Below are 17,899 nucleotides of genomic sequence, written 5' to 3' on the forward strand. Positions count from 1 at the left end.
CCAAATGCTCTCTAGTGAACCGCAGACATGCCTGGACGTGTACTTTCTTTACCTGGGGGACACATCTGGCAGTACAGGATTTGAGTCCCTGGCGGCACATTGTGTTACCAATAATAGCCTTTGTTACTGAGGTCCGAGCTCTCTGTAGGTCATTCACTAGGTCCCCCCGTGTGGTTCTGGGATTTTTGCTCACCGTTCTTGTTATCATTTTGACGCCACGGGGTGAGATCTTGCATGGAGCCCCAGATCGAGGGAGATTATCAGTGGTCTTGTATGTCTTCCATTTTCTAATAATTGCTCCCACAGTTGATTTCTTTACATCAAGCGTTTTACCTATTGCAGATTCAGTCTTCCCAGCCTGGTGCAGGTCTACAATTTTGTCTCTGGTGTCCTTCAACAGCTCTTTGGTCTTGGCCATCGTGGAGTTTGGAGTGTGACTGACTGAAGTTGTGGACAGGTGTCTTTTATACCGATAATGAGTTAAAACAGGTGCCATTAATACAGGTAACGAGTGGAGCCTCGTTAGACCTCATTAGAAGAAGTTAGACCTCTTTGACAGCCAGAAATCTTGCTTGTTTGTAGGTGACCAAATACCTTTTTTCCACTCTAATTTGGAAATAAATTCTTTAAAAATCAAACAATGTGATTTTCTGTTTTCACATTCCGTCTCTCATGGTTGAGGTTTACCCATGTAGACAATTACAGGCCTCTCTAATCTTTTCAAGTAAGAGAACTTGCACAATTGGTGGTTGACTAAATACTTATTTGCCACACTCTACTTTATTTAGTCTACTTATAATATTTCAGATTCATATTGTATTATTTTCATTTCACATTTTTATTATTATGTTAAAATGTTTCAGTTCGAATTCCAATTTTCAGATTATTTTTTTTTTTATATTTGTGTGTGTGTGTGAGACATATGAATATCTCCATATTGTATTATTTTTTAATCTCCGGTTAATAATTCCTTGCTCTTCTTTTCATTTAATACCATTCAAAAAAATATTTTAACATTTGTACAGTATTGCATATAGTATTTTATTTGTATCATTTCTATTTCACTTGCAGCGTTAGTTATTTCTTTGTAAAACGTTTGTGTCTACAAAGTATCACAACTAAAGACAAAAAAGCCACCCTGTATGAACTAGCCCAAACTGGCACTAATGTTAGAAGTGCCACTTTAATAATAAATTGCTTCCGATGTCTAAAATCACATCACAAAATCAGAGAAGCCGAGAAGTGAATTCATCGATGCTCACGGATTCCTGCTCTCAAGGGACGTGTCGCGCGTGTCATCACTTCACAAAGTGTCAGGCCACGTTTCTTGCTTTAAATTGCTCTTTTTTGTTCCATCCCGAGATGTGAAAGATTGTCAAGGGACCCTAATAGCCCCCATCCCCCCCAATTGGAAATGTGTCTATTTTTGGCTCGTCTCTATGAAAGTTGACACCATTTGAATCCAGCTGCCGGTGCTGCATTCGCATTGTCTCTCCTCCGTCTGATTAACGCATTATGAAGGATACACCAAGACGAGTGGAGTTCCAGCAGATTGCAGCGTCATTCTAAATATACCAAAGTGCAGGCTAACATTAGTCTAACCTCAGTTTTGTACTGCAATCCACATTCTCCACATTTGGTCTCCTGTCAGATACTGTAAAATAAGCCCACTTGCTATGCTAACAAACTCATGTTATTTTCCATTTAAAAATAAAATGCTAAATTTTAAAGTGCACTTTATACTTTCTATCCTAAACACTGTTTAGATATATTATAGTTTATAAGTATTTTCATTAGGGCTGTCAAAATTATCGCGTTAAAGGGCGGTTATTAATTTTCTAAATTAATCACGTTAAAATATTTGACGCAATTAACGCACATGCCCCGCTCAAACAGATTAAAATGACAGCAGCAGTGCACTGTCCACTTGTTACTTGTGTTTTTTGGAGTTTTGTCGCCCTCTGCTGGCGCTTGGGTGCGACTGATTTTATGGGCTTCAGCACCCATCAACATTGTGTAATTATTGTCATCAACAATGGCGGGCTACTAGTTTATTTTTTGATTGAAAATTTTACAAATTTGATTAAAACGAAAACATTAAGAGGGTTTTTAATATAAAATTTCTATAACTTGTACTAACATTTATCTTTTAAGAACTACAAGTCTTTCTATCCATGGATCGCTTTAACAGAATGTTAATAATGTTAATGCCATCTGGTTGATTTATTGTTATAATAAACAAATACAGTACTTATGTACCGTATGTTGAATGTATATATCCATTTTGTGTCTTGTCTTTCCATTCCAACAATAATTTACATAAAAATATGGCATATTTTATAGATGGTTTGAATTGCGATTAATTACGATTAATTCATTTTTAAGCTGTAATTAACTCAATTAAATATTTTAATCATTTGACAGCCCTAATTTTCATCCATGTATCCATTTAAAGATATAAGGAAATGTGTATTTCATAATGATGTGTGAGAGGACAGTCATGTGAAAAAATGAGGAAACCCTATTAAATATTCAGTTCTTTATTAAGAAATGTTCATGTATCAATGTCTGATCTTGTTTTGATTTTTCTCTGGAATAGAAAGTGATTTAATTGCAGGTAAACAACAAAAAATAACATTGTTTTACTCATTAAACCAAATATAGCAACAAAAATGCATATTCTAACTGAGGAAAAAGTTAGGACACCCTACCACCTAATAGCTAGTGTTACCCCCTTTAGCTGAAATAACTTCAGTGAGACACTTTTTTTAGCCATCTACCAGTCTTTGACATCGGTCTGAAGAAAGTTTGCCCCACTCCTAAACGCAGAATACTTTCAGTTGTGAGATGTTTGAGAGGTTTCTTGCATGTACAGCCTGTTTCAAGTCACCCACTGCATCTCAATGGGTTTAAGATCTGGGCTTTTACTTGGCCATTCCAGGACTTTCCATTTCTTCCTATTCAGCCAGTCCTTGATGGATTTACTGGTATGTTTTGGGTTACTGTCATTTTGCAGGGTCCACTTACATTTTTTTCACAGATGATCTCACATGTTCCTCAAGAACCCTCTGATACACGATAGAATTCATGGTGGATTCTATGATGGTGAGGTGGCCAGGTCCTGCTGAAGCAAAGCATCCCCAAACCATGACACTTCCACCCCCATGCTTCACAGTTGGTATAAAGTTCTTTTCCTGGAATGCTGTTTTGGGTTTACGCCAAACATGTCGTCTGTTCTGGTGCCCAAATAATTTAATTTTAGATTCATCTGTCCATAGAACATTATGCAGAAGTCTTGGTCTTTGTCTACATTCACTCTGGCAAACTTCAGTCTGGCCTTCATGTTCTTCTTGGAGAAAAAATGTTTCCTCCTTGCACACCTCCCATGAAGGTTAAAGTTGTAACGTCTCTTTCTGATTGTAGAGGCATGCACTTTCACATCAGCAGTAGCAAGAGCTTGCTGTAGGTCCCGTGATGACATTTTAGGTGTTTTGGAGACTTCTTTTAGCATCTTGCGGTCAGCTCTCGGGGTGAACTTGCTTGGACGGCGAGACCTGGGCATGTTGGCTGTTGTTTTGAATGTCTTCCACTTGTAGACTATTATCCGGACAGTGGAATGGATGATTTTATATTCTTTTGAGATGTTTTTAAATCCCTTACCAGACTTAGAAGTGTGTACAATCTTCTTTCTGACGGCCTCAGACAGCTCCTTTGATCTCACTGATGTGTTTTCTCTCACTTCAACAGTCAGGGGCACACCAAACTAAATGTGTGGTTTAAATAAGGTAACCCTCCTTCAAAACCCTAGGTAATGATGTTCTAATTGTGTGCACCTGATGTGATGCACCTGTGTGTGATTTTAACCATTTTAAGTGATTGAATGTGGGGGTGTCAACAGAAATTGTATTTATGTAAAATTACATTTTCCAGAAAGTTATAGAAATATTTTTTTCAGTTTTAATTGTTTAGTTCTATTACTTGAATCTCTCAATATTTTTAAAATTGATATTAACTATCCATATAACCGATTATGTTAGAAAACACAGGCTTCCATAGGGTGTCCTAACTTTTTCACGACTGTATGTACTGATATGAGAGTGTTTCAATAATGCAAGTGGGAGCATTTTTCTTATGTCCATTTAAGAGCCACACAAAATGTGAATGTCACTGCATTTCTGTTGTGTATATGAGAGCATTTCAGTAGTACTGTATGTGTGAGAGTGATGTGTATGAAAGTGTTTTACCCAAGCGAATTAGAGCATTTCAGTAGTGTATAAGTACAAACATTTGTCCCTGGTTTGTATGTGTGTTCTGTTGTGTGTGTGAGAGTATTTCAATTGTCCTGTATATGTGAAAGTTTTGCAGTAAGAGCATTTCTGTATTGTATTATCAATTCTTAGTGGATAAGTCGTATGTGTGAAAGCATTTCAGTAATGCGTAAAATTATGTTGTGCAGATGAGAGTATCTCAGTAGTAATGTAGGTGTGAGAGTGTTGAAGTATTGTATTTGAAAGCGTTTTACCTAAGTGGTTAGAGAGCATTTCAGTAGTGTGTGAGATAACGTTTGAGAATTGTGTTAGAGCGTTTTGTTAGTGGTATGAGAGTGTTTCTGTAGTGTATTATTAATTCATTAATTAGAGCATTTTGTTAGTGGTATGAGAGTGTTTTTGTAGTGTATTTTTAATTAATTAATTCATTCATTGTTTATATGATAAAGTGTGAGAGCATTTCCTAGTGTATAAGATCTTTTTCAGTCGTGTGTGAAAATGTTTCAGTTGTGCGTATGAACGCATTTTTGTCGTGCTCATGAGAGCATTTCAGTAGTCCTGTATGTGTGAGAGTGTTTAAGTAATGTTTATGAAAGTATTTAATTTTAAATGGGTAAGAGTGTTTGAGTAGTGTTTGTGATAGCATTTGAGCATTGTGTAAGAGCATTTTGTTTGTTGCATGAGAGTGTTTCTGTAGTGTATAAGTACAAAAAATTGTCAACGGCGTGTGTGTGTGTCTGTCTGTCTGTGAGAGAGAGCGAGTATTTACATATTTTGATAGAATTTCTTAGTGTACAAAAGCATATTCGGTTGTGTGTGAGAATGTTTCATTCAGTTATGAGAATATTTCAGTAGTGTATATGTATATAAAATCATTTTAATTGTTTGTGAGAGTGTTAAAGTAATGTATTTGAGAGTGTTTTACAGTATCTAAGTGGATTAGACCACTTCAGTAGAGTGTGTGATAACATTTGAGCATCGTGTGAGAGCATTTTGTTAGTGGAATGAGAGTGTTTCTGTAGTGTATAAGCACAAGAATTATTCACCACGCGTGGGTGTGTGTGTTGGTGGTTTGTTTATGTGAGAGAGAAAGAGTGAGAGAGAGAGAGTGCATTTCATGTATATGAGCATATTTAGTCGTGTGTGAAAGCGTTTCAGTAGTGCGTATAAAAGCATTTTGGATGTGCGCATGAGAACATTTTAGTAGTCCTCGATGTGTGAGAGTCTTTAAGTAATGTTTAGGAAAGTGTTTTATTCAAATGGATAAGAGCATTTGAGTAGTGCGTGTGATAACATTTGAGCATTGTGTGAGAGCATTTTTTTTAATTGCATGAGTGTTTTTGTAGTGTATAAGCACAAAAATTAGTCAAATGCTTGTGTGTGTGTGAGAGAAGAGATGTCCATATTTAATAGAATTTCTTAGTGTATAATAAGAGCATATTCCGTTGTGTGTTAGAATGGTTCACTCATGTATGAGAATATTTCAGTAGTTTATGTGTATGTAAAATCATTTTAATTATGTGTGAGAGTGTTTGATAGTGCTTCAGTTTAGTAGCTGAAAGCATTTCACTTGGTGGGTTCGAGAATGTTCCATTAGTGTTTGTGAGATAGTGTTTTGAACAATTTGTGTGTAAACTTTTCACCTGTTTCAGTAGTGTTTGAGCAGCAAGACAATGTTTCAGTTGTAGGTGAGGTAATATTTCTGTGTTCTGTTTAGCAATGTGTCAGTACCGTATGAGAAAAAAACAAAACAAAAATGTAATATGATGTGATGGCGTGTTTCAGTAGTCAGCATGAGATCATATTGTTATTGTTATTCACAGTAAAAATGAAGGGCACGTTTCAAACAGTATGACTTAATTTATTATTCAATATAGATTTTCCAAGCGGGGGCCAAGTGTCTTCACTGCGGTGGTCCCCATTAATCTCCCCCGGCTCGTTCCCGCAGCCGGGAAGGTCAGAAGCGTTTCTGTCATCTGTCCGGGCTGTACAAGGCTCGTTATCCTGGCGCAGTTGCGGTCCCGTGACTAATACAACCCGCTGCTGACCTTCACCCTTTCCCACCCCGCCGTCCTGCCCGTCCCGTCGCGCTAAGCCGCTAGAAAGAAGATGTCGTTGCCCGAGGGGAAGTCACGCACCATTTAGCGGTTTGAGTGTGTGGCGAGGCAGGTGCTAAAGGCGCGGAATTACCGCTGCTGTTGTCACACTCGGTATGTGAGAGACTTTAGGAGAGGATGTGAGGGACATGATCATTTCGTAGTGGCCAAAAGCTTCTTTGGATGTTTTGTTAGATTTGCCTTGCGTTGTTAGTGGGTCAGTCGCAGGCCTCTCCAGACAAGTGTGGGGGATTTGGAGGGATATTGTGCTGGCAGAGATATTTTAACACTTATTATTTAATGTATTATTTAACACTATTTTAAACGCTATATTATTGTTCCGTGCATCATCGCAAATGATCAATGCAAACCGAGCTCTTTAAAGGCCTAGACCTGGGTGCGGTCGCATCCCCCCAGGCTCTGCCCCTGCCAAGCAACCATAACGTAATCGAAAAGTTTTGACCCTCATTATGACCATTTTTGGCACCACCACCCTGCCATCTGGGGTATTACGCAGTATTTAACAGTGGACAAGGTGCTAAAATAGACAGATTTGGGTTTGTGGACAAAGGTACTTCAGGTAGTCCCCGGGTTACGAACGAGTTCCGTTTAAACTGTAACACAATGGCCGCCATTGACGACTAGAGACGTCCAATCCATTTTGACTGGAACAGCCTCTTCCAGTCAAATTCAATTGGACGTATGTCGCCGTCAATGGCGTCCAATATACGTCCAATTGAATTTGACTGGAAGAGGCTGTTCCAGTCAAAATGGATTGGACGTCTATCGCCGTCAATGGCAGTAAAACATGATCTCTCATCGCCAGTCATCCGAGGTGATTTGATGTCTATCACTGTCCATGTCAGTGAATGACTTAAAGGGATCCACGGATAGAAAAACTTGTAGTTCTTAAAGTGATCCTCTCACTTAAATACATTCAGGCTCTAATAAACCACAATTATTCTCTTGTACTAAAATATGTTGTTAGAAACACATAAAATGTTAAATCAATGGCAATATTTTATAATATTTAGTACATATTTTGACCGTTAGTTGGCGCCATGGTTTGCGGGCTCGCAGTGATGACGTAATTGGGATCTTTCCAAATGTGTAGCGTGTTCAACAATTGCTTATTGCTGCCTAAACTCTCGAAGTAAAATGCCACGATGTGCTGCTTTTGGAGCAATTTCCAGTCAAATGGAAACAAGGGGAGTGAAGTGAGTGGTCAAGGTGGAAATATTATTTTTAGTGAAAAAATGTGCATAAGTGGAAGCTTCTCCCCCTTTTTGGTCCCTGTATGCACGTATCCTACCCACCACGCGCCCGAACATTTTTCCTGGATCCTCAGTCAAGTAAGGGATCTGTCTATTTTCTGGATCCGGCGGTCCCACCGCATCTGCAATGTTGGTTTCGGATCTGTCCATTTTTTTGATTCGTCGGTCCCACAGTGGCTTTTCGGATCAGTCTATTTTGTGGAATAGACGGCCTGATGGCGGCTGCAACATTGCCATGGGATCGGTCTAATTCCTGGATCTTCGAGTGAGTAAAAAAACGCGGATTTGGATTACTATTGCTATCTTTTTTGTTGACTATTCTTTGTGGGAGTTTTCCCCAAATCATACTAAATAATTAAAGCACTATGGTACACTACAGTGACGACAGTGACTCTGACGTGGACCTTACAACAATGTTGGAGTTCGTCAGGGAACGCGTGTTTGCGTACTGCTGAACTCCCGAGTGAAGAGTGGTCAAGGTGGAAATATAATTTTTTGGTGAATAAATGTGCATAAGTGGAAGCCTCTCCCCTTTTTGGTACTTTTATACACGTATCCTAGATACCACGCGTTACAATGTATAAGACATGGATTACACAATGTGTGCTCTTTGGCCTGTACTGTATGTAAAGCACACGACAGCTCTGGATGCTAACAATCTACATAATTATATGGGGATAAGTTTGAAAACGCAATATGCTTACCTTGAATATCTGCTAATAAAACCGGACAGCATACACTCTCGCTCAACCGGAGTTCCCAACAGCACTCTCTCGCTCTGTTGCCACTGAGACACCAGTTTTGCCCAACTTTTGTCTTATCAGGTATTTGTTGCATTTTTCCCTGAAGCTCGTCTTGTGAACGACCGACAGTGCTGTCCTGCTCTTCACTTTTCAGATCTGGTTCAAATAGGAAGGGTAGACTGACGACATGTTTGGAAAGCTAACGCGTGACACGCTGGAATTTCGGCAACAGGCCCGGTGACGTCACGCACTGCGACGTAACAAGAATGGCGACCTATCACTTAAAATAATTTTACAAACTTTATTAAAACAAAAACATTAAGAGGGGTTTTAATATCAAATTATGATAACTCATACTAACATTTATCTTTTAAGAATTACCTGTCTTAAAAATAAAGGATCCCTTTAAAAGGTAAACGTTATTATGAGTTAAAATTGAAACCCCTCTTGATGTTTTCATTTGATACAATTTGTAAAATTTCTTTAACTAGTAGGTCGCCAATGTTGTTGACGTCGCAGGGCGGTGACGTCACATGATTACGCTGCCGTGCTTCCACCGTATGTCTCTACGACATAAACATGTCATCTGTTCAACCCTTTCAATTTGAACCCGAGAAGAACATTAAATGGAACAGGAAAGACGGGATGAGACAAGACGGGAGAAGGAAAAAAAAACTGTTCTGCCAAAATGTGCTTCACCGGCGAAGAAGCAAATTTTACACCCTAAGTACTACCGTGCGCTTTAAGCTTGTTTTATGGAGATGCATACAGACAGAACATACTAAAGATGCCTTAAAAATACTTAAACGTATTAATATCAAATAAGGGTGGTTTAAATATGCTGTGTGACTAATGTGGTCAACAGCGCAACAATCTGCTTTAAAGCTACCACAAGAAAACACAATGCCTAAAAGTATAACAGGGAAACATGTGCAAAAATTACTTTGAGGCAATGAAAAGGTTATAAAAGACTCAGTAAAAACACAAATAGTAAGTACTCGCCGCTTTTCACTGCTGTGCGCATGTGTCGGACATCTCGCCGTGTAGAAGGAATGGAAGTAATCTGGGATGGGTGCTCGGGCGGCGAAGGGAAGGGTTGGCGAATGCGGGCGCGCTGGGGGTGGTCTGGGGCGGGGGTTGATAGGGGCCTTGGCGCTTCCCCCAGCAGACAGGGCCGCGCCTGCGTGAGCCTGCCTCTTAACTCTGGAACTACCGGGTTTTTTTTGGCTATAAAGAAGTACTAGAAAGGCGTCAAATGACCCCGATACCAAACTGACTACTTGGCTTTGTTAAACAATAGACCACTCAAACAAGCAATCAAGCAGCCTAGGTGTGAAGTGGGGGTTTCACTCTGGATAGCTGCAATTAGCATCTTGAATATTTGCAAATCCAGACTTGTTAACTCCTGGGTTAGTGTGAAAATGATCAGAAGACTATGCGGAATGAAACCATGACTAGCATTCAGAACTTTAGTTAAACCAGACTGTCTACGTCAGGGGTGTCCAAATTTTTTGCAAAGGGGGCCAGATTTGGTGTGATAAAAATGTGGGGGGCCGACCTTGGCTAATGTCTTTTACACTACATTTAAAAACAATATTTTTAACCAAATTTTAGCAAGCCATTCAGTGTGTCACATTTGCTTTATTATTTTTTTAAATGAATAATTTCAACAATCTCGCAACTTGCCTTTGTGGCGTTCTCTTTCGACTCTCGGGCTCTTACGGAATACTTCTGCTGTGAAATTAAACTAGCTTCAAGTTGCTTCAATTTCTTGCTGCGTATCTTCTCTCTGATCTTGTCGTACATGTCAGCGTGTCTTGTTTGGTAATATCGCCTCATATTGAAATCTTTAAAAAGAGCGACTGTCTCTTTGCAAATGAAGACACAGTTGTTGCATATTTTAGTGAAGAAATAGTCCAATTTCCACCTATCCTTAAAGCGTCGGCCGTCACAGTCAACTTTCTTTTTTTTGTTGATTTTCGCCATTTTAGAAAATGGAATGGGTCACACGGGGTAATGTTGCTTAGGCCTTAAATAGCTGCAACATGGAGCAATTATCAGAGAATCCCAAAATTTGAAAAATAAGGTCCTAATGAAACGTTTTTTTCCAATTTGTAAAAAGAGAGTCAAAATGAATATGTGTAATAAGCGCTCTAATATCAATAACCCATGCTAAATCATGTTTTTTTTCTCATGGAACCTGCAGACGAATGTGTTGACTTGCATCCATCATTTTTTTTTTTTTTCAAAATATCAAAATTCTAAATTAGTCTCAAAATCATGAAATTTTAGGTTTTTAAAATGTGATACATTTGGCAATAAAGGGTTAAAGCGCTGCTGCCGTTTAGTGGGTGAATGAGGAGCAGCATTTTGTGTGTAAGCTACTTCATATGCTGGTTGCAGTACTGCTGACCAATTTATTAAGTCTGTGTGTGGGCCAGACGTTATTGATTTTATGACAGAGGTTGGGGGCCGGATGAAATTTGACCATGGGCCGCATTTGGCCCCCGGGCCGGACTTTGGACATGACTGGTCTACGTTTTAGAAAATCGAGTTTTATAACATCTGGGACAAATCGCATCAAGCACCTTTACTTTGTCTTGACAAGTCCAACATTCAGTTGTCAAGTTTCACAGGTTATTATGTTGAAACACACAATGACCAAAGAACTTTCCACAGCAGCTCAAACAGCTGATTTGTCACAGCAAACACAAGCTTAATTATACAGTACATACTAGGCAAACTGCAGCTTTTGAAATATGTAAAAAGGTTGTCCGCCCGATTGTCTGCCTGAGCGGTCCACTGTACAACAAAACCAAGGCAGCCCAGCCCTGCAAACACTCAAGATGTTAATTGGAGCAATCCAACCCTGTGGTTTTGCGAGTGTGAATGGGAATGACTATGGGGTGACATCACTGTTACCTCCTCACGCCAGGCCCCACCATTCCCACACCTATTTTAATGCACCACACACATCTTACCCCACGGGGGAGCTGCAGCAAAGGGCGGTGGGACGAGCTGCTGAGTAGAATATCCATGCAGCGGTCCCACTGCCCCAAGCCTACCTTTCCTATTTTAATGCATACACCCTCCCCACACAATCCCATCACGGTGCTGGATAATGGCTGCCAGGTCCCCGACAGCTGCCAGGGCCCCGACAGTAATAGGGTAGTAGGTGGGTCCCACACTTTTTCTCGATGGCGGGGCTCCCTGGGCGTGGCCTCCCTCTCTGCCTGGGCTGCCGGCCGCGGCAGTGGGGGGAGATCGAGGCTCCGAACTCATGCTGCCCCGCGGCGGTTCCTCAGCGTTCTCTGGCTCCTGCCTTCCCCTCTCTTCTCTGCCTAGGTATCCACCATGCGCTCCGACGCGGGTCGCTGGCTCGACACCGTTGTGTCGGCTGGATGTCGCCTGCTCTTGCAGGGGACCCTGTCCTGCCCATGGGATTGATGGTTGCTGGGGGTTCCGCAATGTGCCTTGCCGGTTGAGGGGTTGCGGCGGTGGCTCGTGGGCTGGGTGGGCGGACAGGTGTGGGGGCGGGTGCGGGGTTTCGTGGTGCGTCCCCTCTTCCCATCTCTGAAGGCCGGTTGATGGGGGCGCGGGTGACCCTTGGGACGGAGGGATGGGCTGCGCTGACTCCCCTCCTCCCCCCTAACCCCCGGGTTGGCTGGACCGGGGGGGGGTCTGCTGTGGCGTCTCCGCTCGTCTGCGGGGCTATCGTGTTCGCGCGTGACTGGATGTGATTGGGCGTGCTCGGGTGGGGGCCTCGGTGCTGGGATTGGCGATGGGGCAGCGTAGATGGGTTGCCAACGGGCTTACACTCACAAGGGATTCACACAATTACTGGATTCTAGATCATAGGGCTGATTTATGTACACTCCACCCCTCCCAATCACTTATTTTCCAGACTCCCCCTCCCCCTCTCTTTCCCTGGTTAACAAGCGCCCCACATGGTGTCAACCAAAAATACATCTAGCTGACGTTATCTCCAACATATTCATAGGTAATGTAGGCGTTCAATGTAGTGCTGCAACGATTAATCGATTAACTCGAGTATTTAATTAGAAAAAAAATATTCGAATTAATTTTTATTGTTTCGAGTATTCTTTTAATTAAAGGGGCATTGTAATGGTTTGTTTTGAAAGTGTTTGCATTTAGTTTTATTGATTAGAGTGGATACACTGCCGTCTGGTCTGTCTCATTTCACATGGCTGAATCCAACTGCTCCCTGTTAAGACCAACGTAAGCTAGGTTTTTGTTTGAGCTAATGTTTTTTAATGCATTCATAATTTAGTTTATTGGTATATTTAGCTGTTTTTGTGGGAATATGGGTCTGAACCATTTGTTAAGAGCATTGAAAAAAAAACTTTAGCATTTTATAGCATTTAAACTAGCGGACTTTTTAAATTTAAGTTAGCCAATTGTTTTGTTTTATATAGATCCTCATTTAAAAAATGTATATATATACCGTATGAGGCTCAGCTCAGGTATTTGAATTTTTCATGTTCCTTATCCGATTACTCGATTATTCGAACTAACTAGTTCATCGATTAATCGACTACTAAAATAATCGATAGCTGCAGCCCTAGTTCAATGTATTCCTTGTTGTTGTTTGTTTGTTCTGTCTCCCTTTCCTTTTTTTGTTTTGTTCCCCCAAAGCCCCTTCCTGTTCGCTGCTATGTCTTAATAAATGAGATATGTTGATTGCTCACAATGGGAGTAGGTGATACTCCAATGTGAAACATTAAAACTGTTCAGACCAACCCGACACTCAGACTTCCACTCTCCGTGTCAAACAGCTGAACAGGACAAAAAAAAAGGAAGTAATCCGGGTACGTTTAGCAACAGTGATCAACTACATCATCACCCCGAGCGTCCATTGCGCGCATAAAACATGGCGCCCTCCCTAGGTCAAAACATGTACTAAATATTATAGATTTTTAAACCAATGGCAACATTTTATGTGTTTCTAATAACATATTTTAGTAAAACAGAATAATTTTGGCTTCTAAAATTCGAGGTTCCCTTTAAGAGCCGGCAAATCATGATGGGTCTGGTGTGTAATACTGTGTTATGTGTGTGGCTACCTCCTGCCAGCGCTACTAAACTGTTTGTTTTGGTGTGTCTGCCTCAACCAGGCGTCACTCCCCTCTAGGCCAGGCGAGTAAATGTTGGCAGGTTGATCCCCGTGCTGTATTATTCATGCGGCGTGTTGGTAGTGATGTAGTTGAACCCTGACGCTACAGGAAGCAGGCCGCTGGGCTCAGCAAGTGAGCTCGTTTGTACGCAGACGATTTGACAAGCGGCAGCTGGGAAAGACTCAGCGGGGCCCGGGGTTTGCCAAGGGAGTCCCCCACTCTCCGTTTAGCGCTCGGTTTCACTCAGCTGTGACGTTTTGTTTTCATATTCGGCGCTTGGCTTTCACACATAGGCGATTATCGGTGGAATTCAATGCTCGGTTCTGGCCGTAAATCCACAATTTCCATCCTAATCGGAGCTGTGACAATTTAGCGGTGTTCATTTGTCCATTGTTGAATGGAACTCAAGTGGAACACAATCTCTTCTGGTTGACCAACTCTGACTGGCCCATATAAACAAATAATCATTCAATGTACAAATGCTTATTATGCATTATGATTTTGTAGATGAGGAGGACGTGCGCACGGCGCTGCCCCTGGCGTCCATCGGCAGCTTCTTCTCAGACGATGACGACTCCCTCAAGCAGCAGAAAAAGAAGAAGAGCAAGAAAATGAAGGAGGAAAAGGTAGCCAAAGTCAAGAAGCGGAAAAAGGAGGTGAGTTCGCTCTTTGGCTTTAAGACCACTTGAGAGCAAATGAATGGTTCAAACCTTCATTGCTTCAAGAAGCTTCATTTTGCTATCACTGTTCAATCTGTTCTCTTACTTCCCTTGGGAGAGACAGAAAACCTTTTCTGCCACCTGCTGTCAACACTGTTGTTTTCCTAAAATATTGCAATTCGTACTTCATGCCTCCCAGCATACAATACGGCGCTGAGCATTTAAATAACTTTCAAAGTTCATGTTCTGTGTAAATTATATCTTCGGTTGTTGTTCCTATTGTTTCATCAAATGCAAGTTATGCGCTTTCGTTTGTTGTTCTGTGATCATTTTAGAGTCGTTTTTCAACCATGAGTTTGAATACTTGCTATTGTTTGTTAATGCTTGTTAGCCATTTTTCTCTTGCCTTCAAGCTATTATCAGGAATTGATCCTCACTAAATGACTGGTGGCTAATTGTGATAAAGTTGCTGGGTCAGTAATGTGATTTGACTGAATTACACTGCTGGCCAAAAGTATTGGCACCCCTGCAATTCTGTCAGATAATGCTCATTTTCTCCCAGAAAATGATTGCAATTACAAATGCTTTGGTCGTTATACATTCATTTATTTTGGTTGCAATTAAAAAACACAAAAGAGAATGAAAACAAACAATCAAATCGTTTTACACAAAATTCCAAAAATGGGATGGACAAAAGTATTGGCACCCTCAGCCTAATACTTGACAGCATAACCTTTGGATAAAATAACTGCGAACAACTGCTTCCGGTATCCATCAGTGAGTTTCTTACAATGCTCTGCTGGAATTTTAGAACATTTTTCTTTGGCCAACTGCTCCAGGTCTCTGAGATTTGAAGGGTGCCATTTTTAGATCTCTCCATTGGTGTTCTATAGGATTCAGGTCTGGACTCATTGCTCCAGTGCTTTCTCTCAAACCATTTTCTAGTGCTTTTTAAAGTGTGTTTTGGGTCATTATTCTGCTGGAAGACCCATGACCTCTGAGGGAGACCCAACTTTCTCATACTGGGCCCTACATTATGCTGCAAAATTTGTTGGTAGTCTTCAGACTTCATAATGCCATGCACACGGTCAAGCAGTCCATTGCCAGAGGCAGCAAAGCAGCCCCAAAACATCAGGGAACATCCTCCATGTTTGACTGTGGGGACTGTGTTCTTTTCTTTGAACGCCTCGTTTTTTTGTTTTTTGTTTTGCTGTAAACTCGATGTTGATTAGAGGCAGTGTTGGGAATAAAGCCGTTATAAATAACGCTGTTACATAACGGCTTTATTTTTTTTAGTAACGGGGTAATCTAACTAATTATTTTTTCCACCGTTACAACGCCATTACCGTTACTGACGGTCAAAAGCGGCGCGTTATACTTACTTTGAATAAATTGAAGAAACTACCAGCCATAGCGAGTCTACTCTGCTCTGTTTATTTGTCATCCAAGACTTGGGGTGCGTTCAGGTTCATGGCAATGAAAATAGTAAACACACATAGCCTACCTTTGCAAGAACGATGGAGTTGCCATTTGATATGGTCATAATTTGCAGGTCCTGCACCCATCCGCAGCAAAACTGTTCGTAGCTTTGTAGCGATTTGTAATTTCGGAATCGCTGATGAGTTTAGTAACATACACCAAACAATAAATACAGCAGAATGTCCATTTCGCGTAATTGTGGAAGCCCGTCGACATCTTTACTCCATTTGTCTTCGGCTTGCTTGTAAGGGTCAACATTGTTCACATCCTTAAGTTTGATCACATATCTGTTCTTAGCCTTAGTAACGAGTTTGTCTCTTTATCGAACTGGCAAGGTAAAGTTTAATTTCCCGCAAGCCAGACCTCCTTCCAATATGGCTGCGTTGTTGTCAAATCTCACTTGATGCCCCATTCTGTGACGTTAACGCTCGAGCCTAATTAGCGCACGTACTTCTGAGCCGGTTGTTTATATGTGAATTGTCTCGCCCTATGTTTGTATATGTGTATTTGTTGTAAATAAAGTTTGTTTAAAAAAAAAAAAAAAATCAGAGCCGGTGTTTTCACACACAAACCGGAACAGCGCATGTGGCAAACACACACACGCAAAACAGATGCTGACGGATATGATGACAGAGCATTTAGAGGAAAATTTGTCCTTTACGAGGTGGAGATATAAACACTATTTCAAGTTGGTCGAAATTAAAGGAAAGAACGTGCATGTAAAGTGTAATTTATGTCCCGGGGCAAAGCTTTTGTCGACATCTGTGGTAAGCAATTCAAATCTGTTTATTTTTGTTGCACTTCAAGTGTAGGATAAATCTGTTGCTGGTGAGGTGCAATAAATATTACAGGGTTCTATAACACAACTACTGGTCTGTTGTTTTCTATTCAACTGACTCGAATACTGCTCGGAAAAATTCAAATTCTTTGACATACGACGACTTCTTTCGGAAATAGTTACTTTCCCTGCTAACTAGTTACTTTTACTATAGAGTAATTCAGTTACTAACTCAGTTACTTTTTGGAAGAAGTAGTGAGTAACTATAACTAATTACTTTTTTAAAGTAACGTGCCCAACACTGATTAGGGGTGTGACAAAATATCGAAATGGTGATATATCGTGATATCCCAAAAGGTTATCGATATGCTCCTGCAAAAATCGAGATATCATTTTACAAAGGTGTCAATGTCTTAAAAAAAAAAAAAAAAAAAAAAGGAACCAACAAGTTGCTGCCAAAATCTTCCACCATTATAATGTCTCAGTTAACTCTAAGGCTGCCTTGACGGTGCTCGACACCCAATTCATTTCGACTGGGAACATTCGTTCATTCCAAACCAGAGCATTCACTGTCATTCTGTCAGATTTTCAGGGCATTTATAGGTCACTTGCTGTTCATTTTAGGGCATTTACAGGTCATTTCCTATTGAGTTTGAGTTACTGCCTATTCACTTGGGTGATTCCCAGGTCTGTAACACAAAACGAACAGGAAGTGACCCATAAAATACCCCAAAATCAACAGTAAGTATCTGAAAATCAACAGGTAAATGACCTTGAATGGCCCAAAATTACCTCATTGCCTAGCATTGGCTGCTACTGACGACTAGGGGTGCAACGGTTCAGTTAGCCCACGGTTCGGTTTGAACCTTGGTTTTGGGATCACGGTTTCGGTTCGGTTTCGGTTTGCGTTTTGCTTTTTTTTTTTTTTTTTTTTTTTAAACTGCCTTTATTTTACTTTATAAAAAATGAATAACACTTAAAATGTAAACATTTTCGACTGTTAAAATGCCTCTTAGCTCTTTGGCAAGTGTAGTGACTGACTACTGAAATACACACACAGTAGTAAAAAAGTTACTTGGCAAAGTAACTGGTGATACCTTTTCATGTTTTTTTTTTCATTAAAAAAAAAAACAACAAACAAACCCAAAAACATAGTAACCTTTGCTATGTTTGGAGGTCATTTAATGTTGTGAATCAACCGTTAAATGTGATAAAATTGCTCCCGTTTTTGCCTTAGTTCCCTTCTGTCTACTTTCGACATGTGAAAATTTTAAAACTGTTTCATCCTTTAAAGATAGACTCAAGTCAAGATTTTGCCGATTTAGGTGTATTTTGGATAAAAAGTTGCTTAGGTTCGCTCGGAAGGTTTACTACAACAGAGCCTTTCTGAGAAGTTTACTGCTCTAAAATGGCGGCTGTTTACTAACGCTACCGAGTGTCATTTCGCATGTAGTTCTATATGCATGA

The 17,899-nt window shown here is 40.5% G+C and overlaps 1 protein-coding gene across 1 annotated transcript in view; it reads left to right on the forward strand.

Annotated features, from left to right (window-relative positions):
* Window positions 1-17,899, forward strand: part of chd5 (chromodomain helicase DNA binding protein 5) — an 89,204-nt gene that overhangs the window by 1,654 nt on the left and 69,651 nt on the right. The window contains exon 2 of the mRNA XM_057845922.1: window positions 14,024-14,172. Coding sequence (XP_057701905.1) covers window positions 14,024-14,172 — 149 coding nt within the window. The remainder of the gene's footprint in view (window positions 1-14,023; window positions 14,173-17,899) is intronic.

This window comes from Corythoichthys intestinalis, chromosome 9 (genome assembly GCF_030265065.1).
Source record: "Corythoichthys intestinalis isolate RoL2023-P3 chromosome 9, ASM3026506v1, whole genome shotgun sequence".
Classification (NCBI taxonomy): domain Eukaryota; kingdom Metazoa; phylum Chordata; class Actinopteri; order Syngnathiformes; family Syngnathidae; genus Corythoichthys; species Corythoichthys intestinalis.